The sequence below is a fragment of the Diadema setosum genome, chromosome 17 (genome assembly GCF_964275005.1).
Source record: "Diadema setosum chromosome 17, eeDiaSeto1, whole genome shotgun sequence".
NCBI lineage: Eukaryota > Metazoa > Echinodermata > Echinoidea > Diadematoida > Diadematidae > Diadema > Diadema setosum.
In genome coordinates, this window is record NC_092701.1 from 32,363,155 (window position 1) to 32,389,614 (window position 26,460).

At 39.9% G+C, this 26,460-nt stretch overlaps 1 protein-coding gene across 1 annotated transcript in view; it reads right to left on the reverse strand.

Moving 5' to 3' along the window:
- LOC140240949 (divergent protein kinase domain 1B-like) overlaps window positions 1–23,902 on the reverse strand; it is a 35,098-nt gene extending 11,196 nt beyond the window's left edge. Inside the window, exons 1-2 of the mRNA XM_072320721.1 lie at window positions 23,685–23,902; window positions 21,747–21,878 (exon numbers count right to left, since the gene is read on the reverse strand). Coding sequence (XP_072176822.1) covers window positions 21,747–21,878; window positions 23,685–23,720 — 168 coding nt within the window. The 5' untranslated portion in view covers window positions 23,721–23,902. The remainder of the gene's footprint in view (window positions 1–21,746; window positions 21,879–23,684) is intronic.
- Window positions 23,903–26,460: the final 2,558 nt, after the last annotated feature.

Consider the following 26,460-nt stretch of genomic DNA (forward strand, 5'->3'; position numbering starts at 1 on the left):
TCTGCTGCTCATCCTGGCATAAATCAAGTGTGATTATTCTCATCCACCCAATATTTTCATTTCTCTGTAAAATCCTTTTATTTTTTCTTTACAGGGTCTCAGTCAATCCAATTACCCGCTCAGTCATTCAACGACTGCCAAAGAGAGAGAAAAAAAGATGTGTGCCAAATTAGATCCACTCTGGAATTGCAAACTTAATTGGGCTGACATGAATGGGAACGTCATGATGAATGGAGCCGAGAAAAGCACACAAAGCGACATTCGACATACTGGATTGAACCTTTCATATTCTTTCCCTGTGAATGCAGCTAGTTTACACCACAAGCAGGCATGGTAAACATTTTACAGCCAGGATTCAGCAGTATTTACAAGTCAGGATTCACAAATGAGATGTTTCCTATATTCATTAGTAAATCTGATGGCAACCAGTATGATTATTATTTTTTTTTTTAATTTATGCCTACCCTAACATTCATTCATTTCTGCTGGCGTATTCTCCTAAAAAAATCTTTTCGTTGACATTTTCATTGACAACCTCGCTGTAAAACAAGAAATATTCGCGGCATGAAACTCTCGTAAATTGCCAGATTGGCATTCAGTGTATTGTGTGGACAAACACTTTTGCATGCATATTACGCTCTCCCAAATCTTTGCTCTTAACTTAATATGCAGAAATTTCTGGTTATTTACAGAAACTGAACAGTATTAGGCTTATGAAATATGAGCAATATTTAATCAGACCTTGTTTTGGAAGCTTTTCCTTTTACATTATGCAAAGCACAACTCTGGTAATTTTCTGTTCTCCTTTTATTCTTCCTCCCCACCAGATGCGAATTTCTCGTTACCCCCCCCCCCCCCCCCCCACAAACTACCAGTTACTGGCCCTGTTAACAAAATACTCAGGACTGTTTTATTACAAAATACTCTGTATTTCCATAACCTAACAGTTATCAGCTCCTCTGCAGTCATATTCACAGCTGACACTGCCTAAGTTGACTGGATGGCTCGTTTGGTAAATGTTATTTGGGAGAGGAGGGGGATTGATTCATCTAAATACCTATCTACAATTTGTACATCAGGTTGTTGTACTGCACAATAGCTATAAGACCCCAATAGTAACAGCAGCCACTGCTTCATGTACAATTTCTGTGGCATTCTGTGATAGTGTAGTCCACTTCCTGGACTGTATTCGTAGTGTGCCCGCGTGTGTACGGACGTACGTTGATGGTGTCTGTATGTACACTGTATTACACAATTCACCCCTCCTTTTCGGGAGTACCAATTGGCGGAGTGTCGCAATCAGCGGTTGGGCGCATTGGGTGGGTGCCGAGTGTGTGGGGACTGCGGATGATAAAAATCGTCCAGTATCTGGACTAGTGATAGTGGTGCTGAGGGAGTTAGGTGAGAGAGATCACTGTTGGGCAAAATCTAATCATGATGAACTTACAAAAGTGACACAAAATAAACCAAGTAGACCAACTTGGGCCTTGAATAAACCTACAAATCAAAAAGGTGAGTGTATCTATCTTTACCAGGCTCAGGAAGCTTGCTAGATTTCTTCTTTTTTTTCTCTCTCCATTATGAACACTTGGTTTCTAGAGGCTTAAAAAATGCAATATGATAGATTAAAAAAAAAATGTTCCACATATGACAACATGCATGTATCATACCAATAAAAAAGAAAGTACATAAAGCACAACAACAGATGATAGTGTCAAATACTAGCAAATATGGAGCATGTGTTGCTTGAAGGTTTTGAATGACCAAATATGGAGCATATCAGATTACAGTTCACACATTTTGTGTAAACTGCATAATGATTGACACTGAGATCTGTGGCCAGTTGGTATCACACGCAAAAGCATATTAATCTTTGTCTGACGGTTACACTGCAATTCTGGCATGGAAACGAATCCTCACAAAACAAACCGGATTAAATGATAATTACATGAAATGGATGCTTCCCCAATAACCATTAATGGGAATCTCCACACTTGGATGACACTTGTAATGTCCAGGGTTTGTGTGGAGCATGCTTATCATTTCACATTCTGGTTCGACTGCTTGTTACTGCCACGCAATGAGAAGTGAAACATCAATTAATTTGACATGTCTTAGACACAGAAACTGGCTTCAGAGTTTTACGAATGCAAGCAGCACATTGCCTTGTGAGTACTTTGATTGATGTTCTCTATAACTCGATCATTGGGTTTGTACTCTGATATTGATGCCCATATACCTCCCTCTCTCTCTAAATATGTTTCTCTCACTCTCAATCTATCATCTATATCTCTCTCCATCTAGCTCCATCTTTCCATTTCCCTATCTCTCTCATGTTATTTCCCTTTCTCTCTCTCCTACATATATCTATGTTATACATTTATGAATAGCATAATATGTTCATGAACATATACATTATATATAGGCCCTATATGTATATATATATATCATATATTTCTACCTCTCTTTATCCATCAATCTCTTTCTCTCCACCTATATGTTAATCTAAATAATCTATCATCTATCTCAGTCCTTCCAACTAGCTATTATCTCTCTTATTCCCCCCCCCCCCCTCTCTCTCTCTATCTTGAAGAGCTCATAGCATTATGTGACAGAAAAGTTGTTTTATCTAAAGTTGATGATTTGAGGGATTGGTATTCAGTAAGTTTTAAAGTTGCACTCCTGTCCAAAGCACCCTCAGAACGAATGAGCAGCCTAGGGACAGAACATTTTCTCCCATTTGCTGTCTGATTTTCTCACATTTGCTGTCTGGAATTTAAAACCCTTAAATGAAAAATTTTACAACTTTAGACGACTTGTTTACTCATACACACCCACACAAACACAAACACACACACACACGCAACCTCATCAGTTTATGTTGTTTTCAACCATTGTGATAGGAAATATAACTAAAACATAATTCATGTAACAAATGTCATTTCAGCTTTCTGTGTCCTGTCAAACTGGCAAATAACATTAACATTTAATAAACACGGATCAATGGGATTGCATAATTTCAATAGACAATTTGCTCTGAGAGGCATTTCTGCAATCAACTTTATGACTGACAACATCGCAGTCTTCAGCTCATTTCCGTAATGGGCTTGGTTACAAAGCAGTTGACGATTTGCTATGCACATGAAGGTTTTTCAATATAAGTCCTCATTTTAGATTAGATCTCAAAGACATTTTGTCTCTCACAATTATCATACTTTGTGTTTTTCAAGATTTCCTGCAATGCCGTTATTGCCATTACTGTGATTGGCGATCAATCACGCAAAATACCCTTTCCTGAGGTCCATACTCTTTTTTCACTGCCACATTCCCTCTTACATGCTGCGGCAACAATGCGGCACATGAGAGAATCATCATTAATCAAATCAACCGAAAGAAAAAAAAAAAAAAAAGATTTCTACCACTCATGCTCATGCCTGCCTATTTGGCAATAAGCAAATCAATGAATCCAAGTGCAAACACTCATAGTTCCACTACCTGCCCGAATGCAAATTCTAATCCATCATCATGCAATTTTAGCCATCATCATGCAATTTTATAAACACATACAAGTACGTACACGTCATCACATGCACGCCACACACAGATACAATGTACACACATAATTCTCTATTTTTCTGTATATATCTTTCTCTCTCTCTTTCTCTCTCCCTCCCTACCTCTCTCTCAACCTTATGTGCTCACTCTTTCTCAGTCTGGTCTCATTGGTAAAATTAGGGAGCGGCTTTGAATGCAAAGCCACCGTTCGCATTCCGATTTTCTTTGAAGTCTAGACATTTCCCATTCTCCCCCGATCTGGTTTACAATATCAATTTTGGACCAGTGTTGCCTTTTCCTCAAGGTGAAGGTCACAAGCACATATAAATAAATTCTCAGAAGATCATATTTGTTTTCTTCTGTTAATGTGGTACGCACTCTGCAAATACTATTTGTACATGACTATGGCACATTGAAGCGGTTGGTAGTTTCAGTGTCTCGTGAATATTCATTTGAGGAGCCATATGATGACATCACACTACAGACCAACTACTGATTGGTCAGTTTGGTCTCTCTCCTCTACAATAATGTCAAGGGTGAATAAAGAACATGGTACTTCCAATAAAGCACCAATCAGACACACACAGTATTCATGATTTGATAGGAGATACAGATAGTCTAACCCTGCATTTTTTTTTTCAATGAGTAACAAAAGGATGGCCTACAAGTATTATACAACGTCCAAGTAGATCCTTGTAATTTGATTGGAGGATTGTTGGTGACGTGATATTCAATAAGTACTCAATTCAATGCGGCATGCAATTTTGGTTCCATTTTTGCATGCAACTTGGTTTGATTTTTTCGTTCTACTCCACGGTTCGAGATATTGTACCGTACTGCATGCCTTGTACTGTGTGTTACATAGTGAGAATGCATGCAGCTAGCGCAGTGTACGTGTGCGATACATGCACGTAGTGCTAGTGTACGTATGACTATGAGCGCTAGCTATAGCTGCAGTGCAGTCGTAGGCGACACAATCTCGTTTGTTTGTAAACAAGACGTCAGAAATGGCGGCTGTTCAAACTAATTTCGTTTTGCTAAATGACGACGAACTTGCGGAATTGGTTGACGCCGCGGACTCGACGAATACGCACACACACACAAAAAAAATACAGTTTGGTGTGCATCGTCTGGAAGCGTTTGCTGAATGTGCTGGCTACGGTACAGCTAGGATTATGGTGATGCAGAACTCGATAAGTTTCTAAATGTCTCGTTTTTATGGTATTGAGAATGCATGCAGCTAGCACAGTGTACGTGTGCGGTACATAAAGATCTACTTGGACGTTGTATATAACAAATAAAGAATGTTTCCTTTCATTCAATGGTATAAATATTTTCATTCGTTGACAGATTTTGAATGTTCCATTCAATGAGGTGAAGCCGAGTTGAATGGAACATTCAAAATCTGTCAGCTCATGAAAATATTTGTACAATTGAACTCATAAACATTCATTAGTTGTATATTACCCAATACGGCATGCTCTCTTTACTGATGAAACCCTTCATTATACAAGGATGCCAAACCTGATATTGTGAGATCATCATCAACTTCTAAATCTTTTAATGAGTGGTGTGGTAAGCACTGATGAATGATATCATTTTCATACCTTGGGTAGCCTCTCCAATGTTGGCAAAGATGCTCTTCCAGAGGGCTCCAACATTATCACTACCTCGGCATTTATAACATCCTCATATATTTGACAGAGCTACAGCTTTGTCAAGAGTGGATATTGTGTGTAAACATACTCACCCTAGGGTGTACAACAACCAGGCTTGAGCCACACATTTCACAGGTTAAAGAGTATTGTCAACTACACACACTGTGGTGCTTGCCAAAAAGTCAACCTTGTAGTTTTAAACACCAGGCTGCCACACCATCCTATTTCTTTCAGTCTTACTGCAGGGCCATTGCCTAGACGGTCAACATGACGCTCGCACCCCTTTTGGGGCGACATGTCCTAGGAACCTACTTGGCGATTCTGTCCCGCATTGTAAAGAACTTTCTTGGGGCCTAAACCAGCCTACTCCACTTGAGGAAATTAAGCTCATGCATTATGAAGGCCCCCCCCCCCTTTTCTCCTGCCTCATTTATTTGACTACAAGCACGACTGATTTGCCAATAGGTGCACGTCTTCCATTACAGCTTGCTCAGTCGACTGCTCCTTGGCCTATGAATGATATAACAACAAAGATGACTTATTCATCCAACAAGCCACTAATTCGCTATCAAACATTCACGATTTTGCACCGCTGCATTTCCACCAGCTAGGCGCAGAGTCTTCTCACGGACGTGTCACGCTCCGTGAATACTTCTTACATGTGGAAAAAGGACAGCGCACACACCCAAACACACACACACACACACACACACACACACTGTCTTATTTTGATAAGCTGTCAAAACTCTGAGCCATTTGGAGGCTGCTTATTGAAGTTTGGCTTGCGATTGTAATCTTGACAATATGAAGTACCTCCTGAATGTCTCACTGTCAAGGGCTGAAAGATGTGGCTTTGAAGGGAGCAATCCCCCCCCCCCCCCCCCCGATTAGTTTAAGGAGAAATTATGTCTGTAATGCATAATGTATGCTTACATTCAGCTGAGAATCTGATGGTTGAGACCTAAACCTAGTACAGAAGGCTCAATTAAATGCAATTACTTTTCAGTGACACTTACTATAATGATATCAGCGCCAGTTAGCAAAGAATGCCTGCCAGACGATATGCTAATCGGCAAAAAAGGCACAAGCGTAGTTGTCGTGTGAAACGAAACAACTATATCAATGTGATGAAACCAAATAGACATCAGAATCCCAATGAGGGGTTTGTTACCAGAACAAACCTCTATTTCAACCTCCTATCTCCAGTGTGGATGACAATGAGGCACTAGGAGAAAATAACTGGTAAGAAATTTTAACATTGCATGCATTAGCGTGACGTGGTGGTTTTCAACCAATGAAAAGTTTGACCAATGATGTTTTCACAACAACCGTTTAAAATGCATCTGTAAGATTGGGGTAGATTTTTGCCAGCCCTCTCATCTCCGCCCCATCATCTCCACCCTATCACCAAGCAAGGAAGAGGAGGAGAATAGAGCAAGCTCTAAATGATGGGGATTTTAATACTCATCACCCGGTTAGAGTACTCTTGAATCAAAACAAACTTTCAGCCATCTTTGCTGAATGAGAGCCATCTCGGCAGAATGACAGCCGCAAACTATCAGAATGCCACGTCTTTCCCCGTCTCCGTTGCCATAACAACCCAAAGAACTGCTCAAGCAGAAATGGCTTCATTGTTCAAAAGTCTTGCCAGTGTTGCTGGTTGCTTCTCTCAGGCATTGCACACAAGATATTGCACATGCCTAACGTAAACCCTGTCAGAACGAATCCAAGTTTTAGAGGAAGGTGAAGAAGAAGTGCTAGTGACATCAAAGTTTGTACATTCCACAGAGATTGCATCATCTGTGATGAATTAACTCTGTGATTACCAGCTGCAGCCTATGGGTACAAAATGTATATGGCCAGTTTTATGGTTGTAGTCTGAGAGAGTTACAGGTGTAGATGACCAAGAGGAATACACACTCTTTCACACACACACACACACACACACACACACACACACACTTTGGTGCAATGATGAGGCTGATGAGGTTTCTACTACAAGTCCAGCAATGTCACCCATTATATTTTACATAATTGAGAGATAACAGCGAGGAAACAGCTGTCTTAAATGTGCTTCTGAGGCACTACAGTAATGGACAAGGTACTTGATTGCTTACTGATGAAGTGGCTTGGTGTAAACTGCATACTTTATGTGTCTTAACATTTGTTAATGGAGGCAGCCATCACATTATCCTGTTTGAAGTCCATCATTGTAGATCGATTGGAAGGACCTTCCGGCGTCTCAAAAAGTTTGTCTGCAAGTGATCTGACACGGCATGGTTTTAATTCGATGAATTGACAATGAATGAAACTACATGCATTCAGTAGCTGGTAAGTGTAACTGGATATATATTCATTTAATGTTGTTGTTGTTGTTGTTTTTTTGATTGGCTGGTGCGCTGCAGGCAAGTATGGTTTGCATCCAGGTCACGTAACTGGTTGTGATGCCCACTTTTGGTATCACATATAATGCTCTGGCATCGCTTGCTCACACCACTCTTCCGCATGATCATCAATGTTTGAGAAATAGCGGCGGCTTTTTTATTTTCCTTGGCAGAAGTGTGTCGTTCTTTGTGATGTTAGATTGATGATGCTACACTAACAATTAACTTTTCACTCCAACAATTGGTGAGGCTGCGCCTCTTTTTTTGATTATCCTCCGACCAACACAATGCTCCTTCACAGCAGAACCTGTATGACAAATAGTGACCGACTTTGGCCACTTTCACTTTCTGTGCATATAGAAAGTCTGTCAATGCTTTGATAGCATTCAGCTTTAATATTTAGCGAATAATGTTAAAACAGGCGTACACACAAAAAAATAAGGCACTAGAAAGCAAAAGCCACAAAGAAAGTACAAGGGAGTCTGTATCGGAAGTAGCAACTGTTATAAAATCATGTTAGTACCGCCCTCATGGAAGATCTTATTACGCTAATGTGACAATCCCCTATAATCAAATCCACACCTAAAATTTCCATCCATGATGCATTGTGGAGATTGATTGATTGTCAACATCCAACAAGATTTTGTCTTCATGTACATCAACAATATACAGGACTAGTGAAAGATCTAGAGCACAGTGGGCACTGTTTGATTATGATTCACAGCACTGGTAACCCTTTTATCTCCCAGATTTTTACAAAATTTTGGCTTGTCGATGTCAATCAGCTGTTGTAAGAAACATCTACTGTACAGCAATGCTGTCTCCACTCAAAATACATCAAGGACATCACGTCCCAAACTGTGCATTGCTTCTTGGAAAAGGAATGCTGTTCAGAAAGTTAATGATTCAGCTTTTATTCTTCTTTTATAGAGGCCAATAAACAAACTTTTAGCAGTTGTGTTAACCACCTGACAATGATATTGATCAATTTGAGTGTATAATCTAAAGGATGTCACTTGCAATGCTTTTGCTGTGGCTCAGCAGTCGTTCCTTTCATATCTGTCATGTTTGCCGAAACTCCTGCTGCCTACATCTCACATTTTTGACATCACTGCCTCTACATGTACATAAAAATACCTTCCTCTGCATTACAGACAAGCCTGATATCCTCACTTGATTTGGGATAATCAATTAAACATTCTAGAAGAGAGATCTCTTTTTTTTGTGATCTAAAAGTGGCGCTGGAAACAGTGACAATGCCCCTGCATGACACACACTCATGACAAACTGCCACTTTGTCACAATAAGCACTCATTTAATGTACATTCCATGTATGCAAGATTTCCAACAACTTTGTTATGGTACAGTTTTGAAAGTCACATTGTGTATTTCCTTTCAAAGTAATTTCCTTTATTATAACCAATGTTGCAATGATTTTGTATAACTTCAAATGTATGCATATATGTAAATGTAAATGTTTTGTTACACTGTAATTCATCTTGATGGAAATAAAATAAATGAAATGAAGTAGTGGGGGGCCTTGCATGTGTTATTTTTGATTTTCAGTTCAAGTTGATGTAAAAGTTTAATTTTTGGTACCATTGTAAAGGTAATTGTCTATAGATCAATTTTGGTTCGAGTGTCAAGCACACAAGTAAGAAATACTCAAAATGGCCGCCAAAATCCAAGATGGCCGCCAACTTCTAGACTTTTGTCAAAAAACTGGGAAAAACTCTCCATTTGAAGTGATTTAAGTGCTGAACCTGATATTTTCAAGGGTAATGAGATTATTGGACACATTTAGAAATAAAAACAATTCATGCCTTTTGCTTAATTTGCATAAACTTACATAAATTCCATTTTTTAAGCTTTTTTCCTTAAAAAAATACAATTATTTAGAGACAAAATGTATATAAACTAGAAAATGTCGCTACAGCGACTGGTTATACCCCCGCCAAACAACATTTCATAAGCTTTGGTCAAAAAACTGAGGAAGTAGTTAAATCCGCAAGATCTTTCCTTGATCTTCTGCCATTAATATACCGTTAACATGGCAATGTACTTTCGGGTACTGTCGAAAAATGCGTCTTGCACATCTACAACCAAAGGCACACATCTGTACCAAGTTTCATAGAAATTGGGCAAAAACTGAGGAAGTAGTTTGCAACACAAAATTTTCCATCATTTTGGCTCATAATATGTGAGCTGTTACCATGGCAACATACTTTTTGTCACCGTCAAGAAATGTGTCATGCTGACCTATATCCTAAAACAAACATTCAATATGAATTCCATGAGAATTGGAAGAACACTGATGAAGCAGTTTTGCCATGAAGCATTTTGCCCTATATTTTACCAATAACATGCCGTTACCATGGCAACGCACTTTTTGCCACTGCGGAAATATGTGTCTTGCACATTAACATATTCAGATGAACATCTGTACCTAATTTCATAAAAATTGATCAAAAACTGTGGGAGGAGTTCGCGACGCAAGATTTGTACCCATTTTTGCCCATAATATGCCGTTACCATGGCAACATATTTTTGGGTACTGTCAAAAGATACGTCTTGCACATCTACAACCCAAGGCACACATCCGTGCCAAGTTTTATGGGAATCGGTTGAAAACTGAGGAAGTAGTTCGCGACGCAAGATTTGCAACGGACCGACCGCCCGACCGACCGACAGCCCGACCGACCGCCCGACCGACCGTCCGCTGATTCCTATATACCCCCTTCAAACTTCGTTTGGCGGGGGTATAAAAATGAAATAATCACTTTCAAAGCAATGTATCAATACATTGCTTTGAAAGTGATTGCTATACAGAATCAGAGCGTGAGTTTTGTCCTGGCAGCTCATATTACAGGATATAACAGTAGTTGTTGAATTCATGTTCATGAAATACAGCAGTGAACACAGAAATGTACACATGCACGTTACATGATCAGGAGTTGATATTTTCACATGTTGTTAGATTTGCGAATAGTACCCAGATCGCAGAATTCCCACAAATAACCCCAGGAAAACAGGTACGGTATGAAGTCTCATTAATAAAGATTGTCTTTGATGCATTTGAGGTGACAAAAAATGATGTCAAGTATCAAAACTAAATGCAATCATAGAATTTGCTTTGTGTTTGCTCTGTGTTGTGGGCTGCTCAGGTACAGCCCTGTCGCGATTTATACAGCGACTGGGCTGTGTATAGTTAGTGTACAGTGCATTTACATAATATGCACAGCCCTGTACAGTGTATTTACATAATATGTGTATGCACAGGCCTGTCACATCATTATCACAGCAAGTCATGACTGGTACTCTTAGTGGTCTCAGTCTGGTGGCCCCTGGCTGGGCCCCCTGCCTTGGGCCAGCACTTAGGCTCCTGGCCTCAGCCCGGCCTTGGGCTCCGTGAGCCCCTGGGCCCCTGGGCCACCGGGCCCCCGGGCCTGGGCCCACTTGGGCTCTGGGCCCCTGGTTCTGGGCTAAGGCCCGTGGCCTTGGGTCCGGCCTTAGGCCCCGCCTTTGGCCCGGCTGTACTTTGTACATGGTCTATGTGAAATCAAGCTTGTCTGTAACTGTATAATTACAAATAATTACAAATAATCACAAATGATCAACAGGTCCATGCTATGAATATATGAATATATAACTATATGATTATATGAATATATGAATATATGTGAATATATTATTATATATGATTATATAAATGTGATCAGGCATTCTGTTACGGTGTCAGATCTGCAGTCATTCATATATAGCAAATTTTATGCATGTATAAATGGCATACATTCATGTGTACAGTATGCTACACTACCGCTATGAAGTATTAAAATGCTCTACCGGGAAAACCGTTCCTTACTGGTAAAATATTGTCTTACCGATCTGCTTTCATTCAGGCATTACCGTTTGAAAACCGTTGCAAAGCTGACATGACTACTGGGAAAATTCTCACGTAAAGAGAGGGCTTACCGTTGGCACAACTTTTACCGTACCGTACCGTTGTTACCGTACCTTTACCGATAGCGCGCGAGTACCGCAGAGCGCGCGCGCCCGCAAATCTGTACTTCTACCAAAGATAGTAGATGACAAGATATGAAGGCGCGCGATAAAAGTGGACACATTATGGCTACCCTACATGACGATACAAAAGAGAGCTAAGTACAAACTCAGTACACCTAGGAACATCATTCATTTCCAAAGGTAGTACATGTAGTATCTTTATTATCATAAAAAGATTTAAAAATTATAGTCATAGCTTTTTTTCGATTAAGGGGATTATTTTGAAGAACGAGATTTTAGAGTAATAAGGATTATTTCGTGGAGGTAAAAATTTGGCAACATCATGATCTCACAATCAAAATGCTTGATAAACAACAACAACATCTTCAAAGACAGTGCGACTCAGGCAAAAGACACACATCACCAGAGACGCACTGTCCCTGAAGCTGCTGCTGCTGTTTATCAAGCGTCAAGGCAGCGCGTCTCAGGTGATGTGCGTAAAGTGAATGAAAAGATATTACTTTATATCTCTCTTCCTTGTGACCAATTCTGTTATACAAACTTTGTATTGAGTGCTTGCTGCGCTGTACACACAGATTACTCACATGCCAGTCAACAAAGTCACAACATGATCAAGTGATAGCATATTTTTGTCATGTCCTCGCATCGGCAGAATATTCTTGAAAATGTTCCCCGATGGAAAAACATTTGCATAAAAATGTATGTGACCATGTACCACAAACCCAACACAACGTCGCAAGCCCCAATTTTACATGAGGACTCAAAATGGGTAAGATAGGTCAACCTTGTCAATCTTTAGTTTTTCATTTTTTCTGAAAGAGCAATTTTTCTTCTACATAATGAAAAACTTATATATGGATCATAAAATGAACAGGAAACTGCATTTTTAGCAGTTTTTCTAAAACACTATTTTCATCATACTGATATCAGTGATGATATGTAACAAATACTACGAAGTGGAGCGGTTCTTGCACTTGCAGTGGTGATGATGAGGTGTGCTTGCTCCTGGAAGACCACATAAAAATGTGGTTGCATGCTGATTGTCAATGACTTATGATTAAAAGCATTTTTAAAAGTTTTTTTTTTTCTTTGCTCCTCTATTCTCTGTAAATCCCATCTTCAATTATTACCTCCGCTCTCTCTATCCTATTTTAAGCTGATATAGGCTTATAGTGTTGGGTTCCCTTATGTCTGTAATACATGTATATTCTGTTGTGCTTTCTTCAAATATAAATTGTACTTTTTCCATTTCCTGTTTACTTTCTCATACACATGTATGCTAAATAACATGTACATGTATGATGTCATAATGTTGTTTTAGCTCATCTGAGCCTAAGACCCAAATGACTGATTTTGATCTTACTTGGCTAGAAATCATCTTTTTAGAGAGGACATCCCATCCCCTTCCCCAATTTATTGTTTCATATTGCTGTGGCACCCCAAGCAATTGCTTCTTGACATGCCATGAGATTTCATTAAATATGCATGCTCATTTAATAGAACAGTACATAGTTGATAGTTTCTATTTTGTTTTTGGTTTCTGTGTGTTTCATGACATTTCAACATCTTTAAAACATTTTCCCCTTCTTCTGTGGTATTATTGTAATGTGCAGTATAGAGTACATTTTGGATTACAGAACAATCTGGGAAGGGAAAGAAGCAACGCCTGTGGTGATCGACATCACACATGATCCACATAACACCAGCACAATACAGGACGCAAGAACTACCTCCACTTTTTCGGCTGGCGCATGATGTTTGTTGAGAATGGGCTGACTGACCGCCTTATGGAACCTCATTAACCGCAGTCATGCGTGACCTGTCCTCCTGCATTCAGAGCAGGAGAGGTAAGAGTGTGGACCGTGTGCCTTGAACAGGTAATAAACGCAGGTTGTGATGTGAATACCAGAAATGTGCCTCTAGTATTCAAGCTTTCGTCCTAAACCCTAAATTATGAAATATTTCAGTTAAACTTGCCAACTCCCCCCCCCCCAAAAAAAAAAAAAAAAATAACTAATGACAGGGATATGAATATTTTTTGAAGATCTTGTGGTAGCTCATATTTCAGAAATTGTCAAACGTTGCCTACTGAGCCGTCACATGATGTTCAAATGCATGAAATATACTCTAAAAGCATGTACAGAAGTTTTATTTATTATTATTATTATTATTTATTTGGCATACAATTGCGATATACAGTACAATGTCATGTAACATGTTTGATAGCTACGTGGCTACCATCTAGAGATGGATCTATGAAAAAATATCCCCATATAACAAACCACTTTCTTAAAGGCATTATTTACCCTTTGCAGATGAAGCAAAAGCTGAGCTTTAGTACTTAAAAATAGTTCTAAAATGTGAGTTAGGGATAGAAACAACCAATGTAAAAATTTAAATCAGTCTATTAAATTAATGTTAAGTTTTGTTAAATATAAAATGTGAACAATGTTTCTAGATTAAACCATCTACAATTCAATTATGGTTTATTGAGGAAAAATAGTGATATCTCCTTATATTTCAGGTTTTCTTGCAAAATGTTTACATGGTAGGATGTCTTGTGATACGACTGACCTACACATATGCATCAAATGGGATATATCCAACATTTTTGAAATCACTGCTCCCAATAGTCAACAGTACCTTTAATGGTCTCTTCTAACATAGCTTTTCGTGAAAAATATTCAGAATGGTTTAATGCCCACAGATTTTCACTTTTTGTATTTGACATAGAGCATTCATTTTCAATCTTTGATTTTTTTTTTTTTTCACAGGGTTCACTTGACATCAGAGACTGGTGGTAGCATGTAGGACATTTCAAACTGATTTTTCAAACTTGAAACATTGCTAACCAGTGCCTTTAATGAAAAATTACCCCTCGACAGCAGGTTTCATACCATGCCCTTTGCACACAAGACTGGATATGGCAGGCAGGCAGAGAACGTGTGCATGCGGCAGGACTCATATTCATGACAGCTTTTACTATAATCTAACAAGAATTAGGTCAAGTTCCACTGGGTGTTCAGGGTAATGGGGCGTGAGTGAATCAGGTACCCCTTAGTCCACAAAAGATTTATCATATGGACACAGATTCAGACCCCCCCCCCCCCACTCCCCTCCACCAAAAAAGGGGTGAAAACTAGTTTAACAGAATGTAGATGAAGGGTGGGAATTCAAGGTTCTTCAAGTTTAATAGTAGCCTAACTTGTTGTTAGCTAGGCTTCCAAGGATTTGGTTGAGGTTCTCCTCTTCCAACTGGAGTGAAAATGGATCTCAGTATCCCCCCCCCACCCCCCCCCCCAGAAAGACACAGTCATTATACATATAAGGTTCCATTTTTTCATGCCAAATAAAAGAAGAAACCTCCTATTATGTGTAGTTAAAATTTGAAAGCAAAGGACAAATATTTTGAAGACACCATTATCAATTTGAGATTTGAAGAGCTAAAATATGACATTTTTGAAAATTGCTTAAATCCATTCAGTACCAAGCTCAGAGTGATAACATCCAGCATGTGCTATACAGCAATATGGACATTTTTTTTTTCACTGACTACTAACTCAATTTTTACAAGACACCAATATTTTGAAATGAATACGGAGAAAGCTCTTCTCAGAATCATTTATTGGATAGATCAAAATTATAATGCATCAATCGACAATGAGCATTGATGGTTTGTATTGGATGAAGAGTTTCCTTGATCCTACATGCAGACAGTAGATGTTAGAACTCAATTATTGGTATATTTTCACAAATGACTATCATATTTTATATCAAAGTAAAATGTATTTGCATGTATAACATTTGCCTGCTGTTTGCTTTGGGTACACAATACACACATAATTACATTAAACATACTTGTACATTTCATATTTCACACTGTATATCTGCACACATATTGCTTTTCATCTCATCGTACATGTATGTCCAAATTGCTAGTTATGACACTCTAATTCTCAGACACTGAGACTCAAATTCAAGGTGAAAAAGACATATTGAGGGATCAATTTCACCCTTCAAACTATCAGACAGATGGCGGGATTTAAAGAACTTGGCCTCACCCCCAGCATTTCTCTTGAGGGCTTTATTGTCACATACCCAAACTCCCTCCCATCTGATCGATCTTTGGGTTGGGGGTGTTACAGTAGTGCCTTGTCCAACACCTTCGGTCACCTGGATGCTTGACCACAACCACAGAAGCAGCTGACCAACAATCACAGGAGTTTCAAAGCATGGTAGAATAAATTACAAGACTGGCTTGCTTTCTAATTGTATATTTGTAAACTATTTCTCATGAGGTTTATGCCTGCCCCTGCAACAGCAGTAATATTTCTTTAACTGTGAATATTACCCAAACACTTGTCTGACATGCCATAAATTCTGATTCATGATGTACATGCATGCAAACTGAATACCAAGTACTGAAATATGCTTTAATGGTGGGAATAAGTGAACATGAGAGCCTATATACAATATCTGAAGCAATGGGGAAGGGGGTAAAATCAATGAGTTTGAATACATTCTCACATAATCCGGAAGCTGTTTCACATATAGACTAAGTTCAACTAGTATGGGTGGCCATTTGTGTCCCTTTATTTGCTCTGTGCGTGGCCAATGGCACCATTTGCATTTCAGGGGGATTTTCCAATTTAATACGGGCATTGATGGCCATCCACAGATTATGTGTGATTTAAATGGAACTTAATTTCAAGAGCATCTTATGAAACACCCCCTCAGCTCCACCTCCACTGTTCGTTTGACAGTGTACTGAACAGACACCTGCATCTCAGTGCTAAAAGGGAGTGGTCTAATTTGACCATTGCAGTAGCAGAATTTTAGGCATAATGTGCATGATGCCTGCAGGGCATCTGAAGTTGTGGCTGAATGTGAACTCACCTACTGTACATTGTATTCTAAATATTAAAGAAAGCTCTTTTTTTTCAAAAGCAACATGAGTACAGGAATAGGCTTTGTAGCACATGTTTTATTGATAAGAAAACTATGTGATAAACTTCATCTGAAAAAAAAAACAGGAAAATGTTATAAGCCCCTACAAACAAAAAACTAAAGCACACACACACAGGTGATAGCAGCATACAAAAGCAAGTGTCCTCTTTTGAGGTCAAAGGTTGAACTCCCGATTCAGTCCGATTAACTCTATACTGTATGCAGTTTGATCCCTCAAAGTAAATCCCAATCCCAAATTAGCTCATCAAAACTATGACACAAGCAAAGGATGCACACACTGTCAGCAAAAAAAGGTCCCATATTTTTCCTTGCAGCTCTCCAATTCCCCAATCTTTCCAAGAGGCTTAAAATTGCAAAAGATGGACACAACTTGCACTGTTTGGCCTACAACTCAAGATACACTGGTGCTGCTTTGAAGTGCGACGTCCCGCTGTCAAGTTGACTCGAGAAAATGTGCTGTTACAGGAGAAATGTCAGGGCACGCTGTGCTGACCTAAATCCCGACAGCCTGGCCTGTGCACACCCTCGTCGAGCAACACACGAGTTTTGTGTGACAGACGATCCAATCAGTGAGTCCCACTTGGTCCTGCCGAGATGTGGACTTGTTTGTCTCTCCTGCCGTTAGAGAACAGCTCTGCCTCGAAGCAATGTTTTCATTCTCTTGAAGTCTGCAGCAATGACACCCTGAAATTACATCGCTATCGGATGTCACGGTCACTTCAAGGGTGATTTGGTCACCGATTCGGAAATTGGAGTTCTCTCCTCAATACTTGAATGTACACATCGAAGAACAGGATATATGCTCCTTTAAATTAGAAGTACTGTGCCTGTACCTTCAAGTTTCATAGTATCCATTCTCAGTAACAGCATACTTGTACATCACTTTTAACCCTTACTCTGTGCTCTGATGGACAGTAAACACAATCACTGGTTTGTTTTTTTCAGATATTGGCACAATGTCACAGAACTAACTTTCAATGCACAGCAGTTACATAATCCTCCCAATTTGCTATGGCCTTTTAAAGGCTTAATTTACCATTTGCAGATGAAACAACCAATGTAAAAATTTGAATAAGTAAAATCGATATTAAGTATTGTTAAATACACAAAATGTGAACAATAGTTATAATAAGAATGTTTCTAGACTAAACCATCTACAGTTATGGTTTATTGAGAAAAACAGTGATATCTCCTTATATTTTAGACTTTATTGCAAAAATTTTATATAGTAGGGTGTTTTGTGATACAACTGACCTACACTATGCATCAAATGTGATATCTTGAACATTTTTCGAATCACTGCTCCCAAAGGTAAACAGGGCCTTTAAGTGGGACTGTTACATTGTTATAGCTATTAAAGCCAAGGCTTGTCTAATTTTGGAAGAGTTTTACAGAGGATCAACAGAAAAACCAACAGAAAAGATAGAAAATATAGCAATTCACAACTATGAAAACATAGAAACAAGTAATCAAGAATCATAACTAAATGAAGGGGAGAAAAATAAACTCACATTTTCAGTATATGACTTGACGTAACTTGATGCCATTTTACACTGTAGTTTTCTGCTGTGGGTGCCCCAGGTTCTGGGGTAGGCAGCAGATGGCTAGAATGTCTAACACCCACCCTCTGTGTGGCCCTGTCCAGCAGGTCAATGAAGTAGAAAATTTGCTATTCCCTCTGTCATCGTTATTAAAACAGAACTGCTTTTGAATTTTCATTATGAAAGTCTTTATCACAGATTTGCTGTCGATGGGGACAGCTTTGAAATTCATCGCCATGTTCAAATTTTCCTAGAGTTCATCCACCGTGACTACAGCATGGTTATATTCCTGTGAGAAGTGAGACATAACATCTAACGCATCTTGATGATGAAACTTGTGTAAAAAGGGCCGACATTCAAATGCCTGTCATGCACTTGTTGTATCATGCACATTTCACAGCCGGCCTCCCACATTATAATCACCCCAATATCTAGCAAACAGTGTGATATATTTCTCTTCAGCACTCCAGCTATAAAAAGAGGATCCATTCAGTTTGGTGCTTGGAAGAAAAACCCCAAGGAATTATTGGCTATCTAGTTGCCTTTTGTATAATTTGCAAAGTTGATATGTGCCAAATCTATGTGAATGATGAACATTTGTTGAAAATTTGTAGAGATTTTTGTGAGTCTGTTTGTAGATGGTCCCCTCCCCACTCCCTCCCCCTCCACAAAAGATCCAGGAGTTGTGGCTTCATCCCTCGCATGCTCACTCGCTACCTGTGTGCACATGCGCTCGGTACCCTCGGCCCCTTGAATATCAAGTAGAGCATATTAAATGTCAGCAACCCTGAACACCTTCTCATGGTCACATATTGATTACAATCTTTGGCAACATTGTCAGCGACGGTTTCCGTTACCTCCTCCTCAGTATTCCTAGCCACTTCCTCACTCCCCTTTGATATCACAATATGCATATTTCTGTCTCGGAGGGCCCCCTAAAGACAGAACTCATTTGGGCGCATATGTACGAGTCGCAGTCACCCAGGACTGGCGACAATAATGCCCTGTGAAATATCAATGTCAATTTTGAATACAGCTTGCTCAATTCTCATACTGGGGATTGGTGATTTGTCAAAAATGTGAATTATGGCTGAATATGAAGTCAAAGAAATATCGGCATGATGAAGGCTGCAAATGCCATCATTCCTCTCCCATCTCCCCCGCCCAAAGAAAAAAAAAAATATATAATAGAGATGGCTTTGCTCTTCCTATCTATGAATTTTGCAGATTTGCAGACATTTTCTCTCATTACCCAGAGTGTAACCACAGCACAAGATGCACGATACATTCAGCTCCCGGCTTTGCATTTTGCTGAATAGATGGCCCAGAAGGTTATCTCTTCAAGGGCCAAGGGGCGGCGGCTATGTGGGCCAGTTATTAGACGGCACAAATTTCCTCTTTGCTCCCCCTCCCCCTTCCCCCCCCCCCCCCCCCATAGCATGTGCAAATGGAGGAACCTTTACTAGGTCAAGGCTCAGAATTGGCACTCTCCTTGAGTGTTTAGTCATGGTGTTACCTTTTGTTTGTTTTGGTATTTCGGGGGGGGGGGGGGGGTGCAGAGAGGAAGCGGTTCGCTGGAACAGAGGGGTAATCATGCGCCCACTGGAAGAAGACAAGCCATGACCCTACCAGGGATGTCGGAAAATATCAGAAAAAGAAAAATTAAAACAAATCCAGGGAAAATGACCAGAAACCTGGTTCAGATCCTGATGGAGTCCCATTTTCCTTGTTCATTTTCATTCATGACAAAGAAAAAGAAATGACACATGAGCAGGAGCAAAATTCTCGTCCCATCTTTGTTTGGTTGGGGAATAGGGAGGGACATAAAAGGGGGGGGGGGGTAAGGAAGGGAGGAGAAAGGGAGGGGAAAGATGAGGAGGAGAAAACAGGGCAAGGGAAGGGAGAGGATAGTCCGTCCAAGGGTCAGGGAGGGGCGGGGAGAGAGGAAAGAAAGCAAGGGGAAGGGGAGGGTGTGGTTGAGGAAAGAAAAGGGAGAGGAAGGAGGGGCACAGGAGGGGAGGGGAGGAGGAAAAAACAAAAGGGGAGGGGTATGAGGAAGGGGGTGTGAAAATAGGTACATAATGGCATCGAGAAGGCAAGATCAGAACATTCTGGACAAGAAACGTGAGAAGAGTAGAGAGCATCAACACTTCTCCATCGATGAAAAGCAAACACAAATACTATCATCCACCTTAAATCATATACTAGATGTAGGCTTAGTGCTTAGTGTGAGCATGTGGGTGTGTCTGTGTCTGCCGTTGTGTATGTGCATGTCTGTGTTTGTCCATCAGTCTGTAGGACAGAGAGAAGATTATGCAAAGGGGAATGATTGAGGAGAGGTGACTATGAAAGACTATAAAAGAAAGGGTGTATTTCAAGATAAGACTTTTCACTTTTATAGTGTCACTTAGTTTAAAAGAGAAATGACATTTCAAGTAAATAGCATACATTGTACATTATTATGGTAGCACCACTTCATGACAAAGTACAGGGAAGGAAGTTTGTTCATTCAATCAAAATGCACTGGGTTGAAAAAGCCATTTCCACTGCTCTGCACACACACACACCCAGCGAATTCAATGTTTATATACACCTAGACAGATTTACACTTTGCTACTCCGAAGTCCCTTGTTCAGATATGATGTCAGTGGTAGGTGTGAACAGATATCATGCACCTAATGGTAAAGTGCAAAGGGAGATTACATTTTTTTTCTTTAGTTGTTGCTCTACTTCATTTTGTTTTGTTTGTGTTAGTGTGTTGCTTTAAAAAAAAAAAAAAGGAATCATTATATAATATGTTTTATGCAACTTGTGAACTTATTGTATAGCCTTATAATGCTTGGCAAATTTTTCACCCAAGATCCCCCGGAAACTTGCAGGTGAGGCTGTAACATGAAAAGCATCGTGGGGGTAAACTGCCGGGTAAAATGTGGTGTAACTTTTCAGAAATCTTGCCCTTGAACTATCCCTGGTAAACTTGTGGGTGTCCCCACGAACTCCCGGGTGACACTGTAGCATGAAAGGCATTGTGGATAAACTCCCGGGTGAAAGACAAAGGTCAGCATACCAACACTGTCCTGCTGGCCATTTTGCGTATGTGCCCATTTTGTGTACTTGCATTGCAGAAGAGTGGACAAGAGAAATTCAACCGGAAGCTCATTTGCTTGCATGAAAGAAATTTCTCGCAGGTGTGCCCTGTTTGATTCCCTGTTGAATCTTGCAGGTGATCCCCATAGAGACTAGTATGAAAGGGGTACAGTCTAAGACCAGAAATGTTTCAGTGTATTTCAATCTCGCAAACTTATCGAGGGCCAAGATTTGCGAAGTTAAGATGCACGCAGAAAGTTCTTGTCTACACTATAATGCATTGGATGCCAGTGGCAATTTGCAAAAATTTCACGCCACTAAACAGGCTGCCAGCTCCAATTTGCAAACATTTCACGCCACGCATATTTTTTGCTTTACAGTATACATGTAAGTTCTGCAGGAGGAAGAGATAGTCAGTAAATGAGAGAATCAAACTTGGTGACCGGTCTACTGGACACAAACCCAGGAAGGGCTGACCCACTGGGCTGCTACCCGGCTGAAAAAAACAAACAAATAACAAAAAGACTCACCACGTACTCCAGCATCTCATGGTGTCGACAGCTCTGGGGCTGGTGGTCTGTTGCCAGGAAGAACCAGCCGGAGAGGAGGACCACCGCAAACCAGAGCACCACTAGGTGTCGGACGGGGATGTGGCAACGCCCCTGGTGGTTGGTGGTTGGTTGGTGGAGGGGTGACAAGAAAGACAGGTAATGAAAATATATCGTGAAGTGTGAATTACAAGAACAGGTAAAAAAAAAAAATACTATTATGAAATGTATAAGCAAAAAATACCGTAAAAGTTAATATTTTTGTGCGAGTAATTTTTCGCACTCAACTACTGGAACATATGGCAAGCAAAAATATTTGCCTGCTTTTATTTTTGCACTAGTTTCTGATTGTGTGAAATGCGTGAAAATTTCCACTTCTGCAGTAGTTCTAGGATGCTTGATGTGTCTATGTTAGTAAAATGAAATGAAAATTGACATTAGCTTCATTGTCAATCTCTCTATTATCAATGTATGTCTTTTTTTTTTCTGTATTTAATACTTAAAGCAAAGCTTCGTTTACTACATTACCTCCCCATCTCTGTTTTATTTGTACTTTCCAGTGTCAGGTTTACCAGTACCTATAACTTACTTCTTATTCTCATCTTACTTTACATAATCGAAAATTCAACAAAGAAACCAGAGTTCAAAATAAGGAGAGATATAACATAGACTACATCGGGCACTGAAAGCTTGAATTGCTACAACCATGTCTCTTTCAGCAAAATGATGAGAGCCGCTGTAATGTGCTAGCTACACAGTACAGAGAAAAATCGTGAAATTCAGAATTTCATTTTTGATGCCAGGCATTCCAATATAAGATAATAGTATGCTTACTCAGCACCTGTCGGAACATGAGCACAATACACATGATTTTAAAAGTTTCCACGCCATCTTGCCACAGTAATGTTGCAAAGTGAGATGCACTATCATGGAAAAATTGTTTTCTTGAGCGGAAGTTTAGAAAGTAAACTGGGATGAACATGTGTGATGCACATTTCCTCTCTCCATGAAAAACTTTTGTACAGTTTTTCTGTAAAAATTGTCTGCAGTCAAATTACCTCCAAAGCCCACTTCCTTTACAATGTTTTGTACTTAGGCACATAACATTGAAACCAGGAGAGCAGAAAAAAAATAACCCCAAACTGAATTTCCTCTTTTATTCCTGCTTAATCGATATCAGTTTCTAAATTGACATGATAGCTTTTTAGTGATCAATTTTTACTCTTTGCCACTAGCTCTATTTCTCTCGAAATTTCTAACACAAAACTACAAAATGACAATATAAAATGCAAAGTCAGATGGCCATGCAATGGGTTATTAAACATCATTTTTAAAGACACAGTGCTGTATCAACAACAGAGGGGAATTAAAGGCTTTGTGTTATTGTATGCACTTACAAAATGGTCTTTCCTTAAAACCATCTGATAAGAGGTTACTATAAAAAGCTTTGTAATTTGATAAAATCTATAATATCCTTTATGAAATGCACTTTCACTTTTCTAACAGAACAAAAAATATATTAATGATGCCAAGAGAAACAAGCACTCTATGCTTATAAACAGATCGAGGAAACTAATGATGAGAACAAAAGAGCAATATTTATATTCAAGTTCCCCCTTTCCCCTGGGTAGGTTTTCAGAGACTTCATCACTTAGCACAAAACTCTTGCCACGCTACACTTGTTTGGACTGGACCATATTTCTACTGAGGTATTATGTTTTTTGTCACATTGTAATCAAACACACTGATGCATTATCTTGATGTCTGAAAACAGACTTGAGACTATTTGCTTCCTTGCCTGGAAGGCAAACGAGACGGATGTTGCTGCTAAAAAGAAAGGAAAAAAAACAGAGAGAGAGGGAGGGGGACGCAGACACATCATCCGTTACCCCAGCTAACCACCGGCTGCGGCATACTCACCACGTGTAACCCCCTCATGCTGACTCGAAGTGGCATCTTAATTCCGTCGGCTTCGTTTCCCGGGCAGGGCGGCACGAATTCACACCAGCAAGCATTGATTGAGCACCCATGCTACGCACCCCCACCCTCCACAAAGGAGCGAGTAGAGTCGCACACGCAGGCGGGTTGTTACTGACGTTGGTGGCGGCGTTACAACCACTTCATTCGCCTACCTCTGGCTCACCTGCACACACAAAATGCAAAAAAGACAAATAATATACAAAGTATTACACGATACAACAAATCAAACAACCGATATAAACCTGTTGAAGACTAGTTCCGAGTATTCTTGGGCTGGGATAAATGGGAAATATGTGTTACAGGAAAATCAGTCCGTCTTCAACGGGTTAACAATAAAGTTCAACGTTAGATTAAATTTGGATGTCCGCTGCATAAACCGAGATGGATGATTCTCTCCAAACAATAACGATACACTGGACTGGACACCAGTCACACGATCTGTATATCAATTACGAGTAATGAGCAGTCGTGCGAGACTGCGACAATATTTGGAGAGCTGCGTCGTCTCCCGTAATAGCCGGCCATCTCAGGTTGCCACTCCAGCGACTTGAACATCAGTAAACTGATACGTGTCATAAGCTCCCGCACCAGCACATGAATACTGTCTATGCCTAGCACTTCTCCATATTCTTCTGTGCTACTGTCATTGGTCAGAGCATCCCCAGAGTGAGTCTTCTTTTGCCACGCTTCACAGATGTTTCAAAATTAATCCCAGATAAATAATGATCATGTCATCCATTCTAATTATGAACTGAGCCACAATACATCTAGAGGGACTATCTGACCCATTGTAATGCCTGTGCAGGTTTTTACACTTACATAAACTTGAAAGATATTGAAGACAACTTGCTCACATACAATGCCAATTGTATGATAAGACTACAGGCCTGTGTCAGTGTGAGGATTAAGTCGATACTGGTCATGGTTTGAAGTGGGCCTCTTCTGGCTTGCGTCCACCAACATCAAGTGAACAAGTCTTTAGATCATGCACAAGCATTTGAATAACCATTTCGGTTTCCATTAATCGCCCCACTTAAATGCTCAAACTTGCACTTATGCAAAACACTTTCATTTTGGCAATTATCACACGACACATTCTGACATATGAAACAAATCTGCATCCAGACGGCTAAAAGATCAGGAATGTGATGATCCCAAAAGATCTACGAGAACATCCCACCGGGCAACAATGGCGGGGCTCTGACCGATCGAGATGGCTGACCTGAAACCATGCGGCACACTCGCACCGACCCGGGGAGACATATTGGAATTCTGGAAACACCGCTGAAGTGGCTGAATAAGTGATGGGCGCTGGAATAATGCACACTGCCTCATACCAATAAAAGAGTGATGATGCTTTTAATATGCCCACCGGTGGCCGGCACCATTAATTATACACACTTGGCCTCATTTTCCCCTTATATCTTCCTCCTTTAAGTTTTTATTTGTTTCCGTCTGTCTTTCTTTCTTTCTTTATACTCTTTACCTCTTCCTTTCTTCCTCTGTCGCACCATTTCCTTGAGGCGAGGTAATGATGAGGCCAACGATACTCCCCACCTCCGGCGAGGGGGATGACAGGGATAATGAATATGACCACCAAGGAGGATGGGTGCGGGGGAATTGTCTGCATTGCATACCAAAATCATGAGCTTTCAACAGTACGACTGAGAGCTATACGTATGACCTATGTCTTTTTGAGTGTTGTTTTGGTTTTGTTTTGTTTTGTTTTGTTTTGGTTAATGGGACTAATGCATCTCTTTTCCTTTTAAAAGCCAGTTCAGGGTTCCACTTTGCACATGAGCAGAAAAAGGTCATTTGTACCAACAGGGCATGTTAGTTTTTAAATGCACCAAAATATTCAGCATTTGTGATGTTTTCCAATAATCTTTTAAATAAATGGTTCTTACCAGCACATCCACCTGACAGCAAAAGTGGCATTTAGCAATATCAATATTAGGAAAAAGAATGCTAAAACAGTCAATGCAAATCAATAAAACGGATGCTCTCCCATCTGTTCAAAATGACTGATCATTCTCGTAACCTGGTCTACACGTATGCAAGTTCATCTTTCGTTTGAACATGACTGATGAATTCTATACATTGTTACTTCACACAAACCTACATTTGTATGTTTCTTTTAAAATAAGTGGAATGCCCAGAACCAACTAAAGAAAAAGAAAGATCATTTGTGTCCATATGCACATGTGCTTAAGTTCAAACTGGCTTTACTATTCAGATACTAAATTTTATTGAATCATTGTACACTAAGCTCTTCAAAAACCAATATTGACTCCGGACAGCGCACAAGTGAGATCCAATGATTTTCAATGGAAGATGTGGTTGGGCTATCCACCCTTTCAGCTGGTCTTTTCATTTGGACAGTTTTCTTCTCACATCAATTTCTCCCAGCCATTGTACTAATTTGCATTGATGATTCTGTCTCCGTTCAAACCTACCTCCTCCATGCTCTATCCCATACACATACACACACAAAATACATAGAATCCCCAAAGTATTTCTTTGGCATCATGCTTCCCTGTGTCTCTGAGTTGACTTTAAGAATACAGTGTTGTCTTTTGATTCTAGATTTTATTTTTAGACACTGTTTATCCCTCTGAGTTCCCTCACAGTCAACTCATACCCCTTTCATAAACTCAATAATGCGGATAATATCCGCAACATTTGGTCGTAAAATCGGAGCGGGGAAAGAATAATG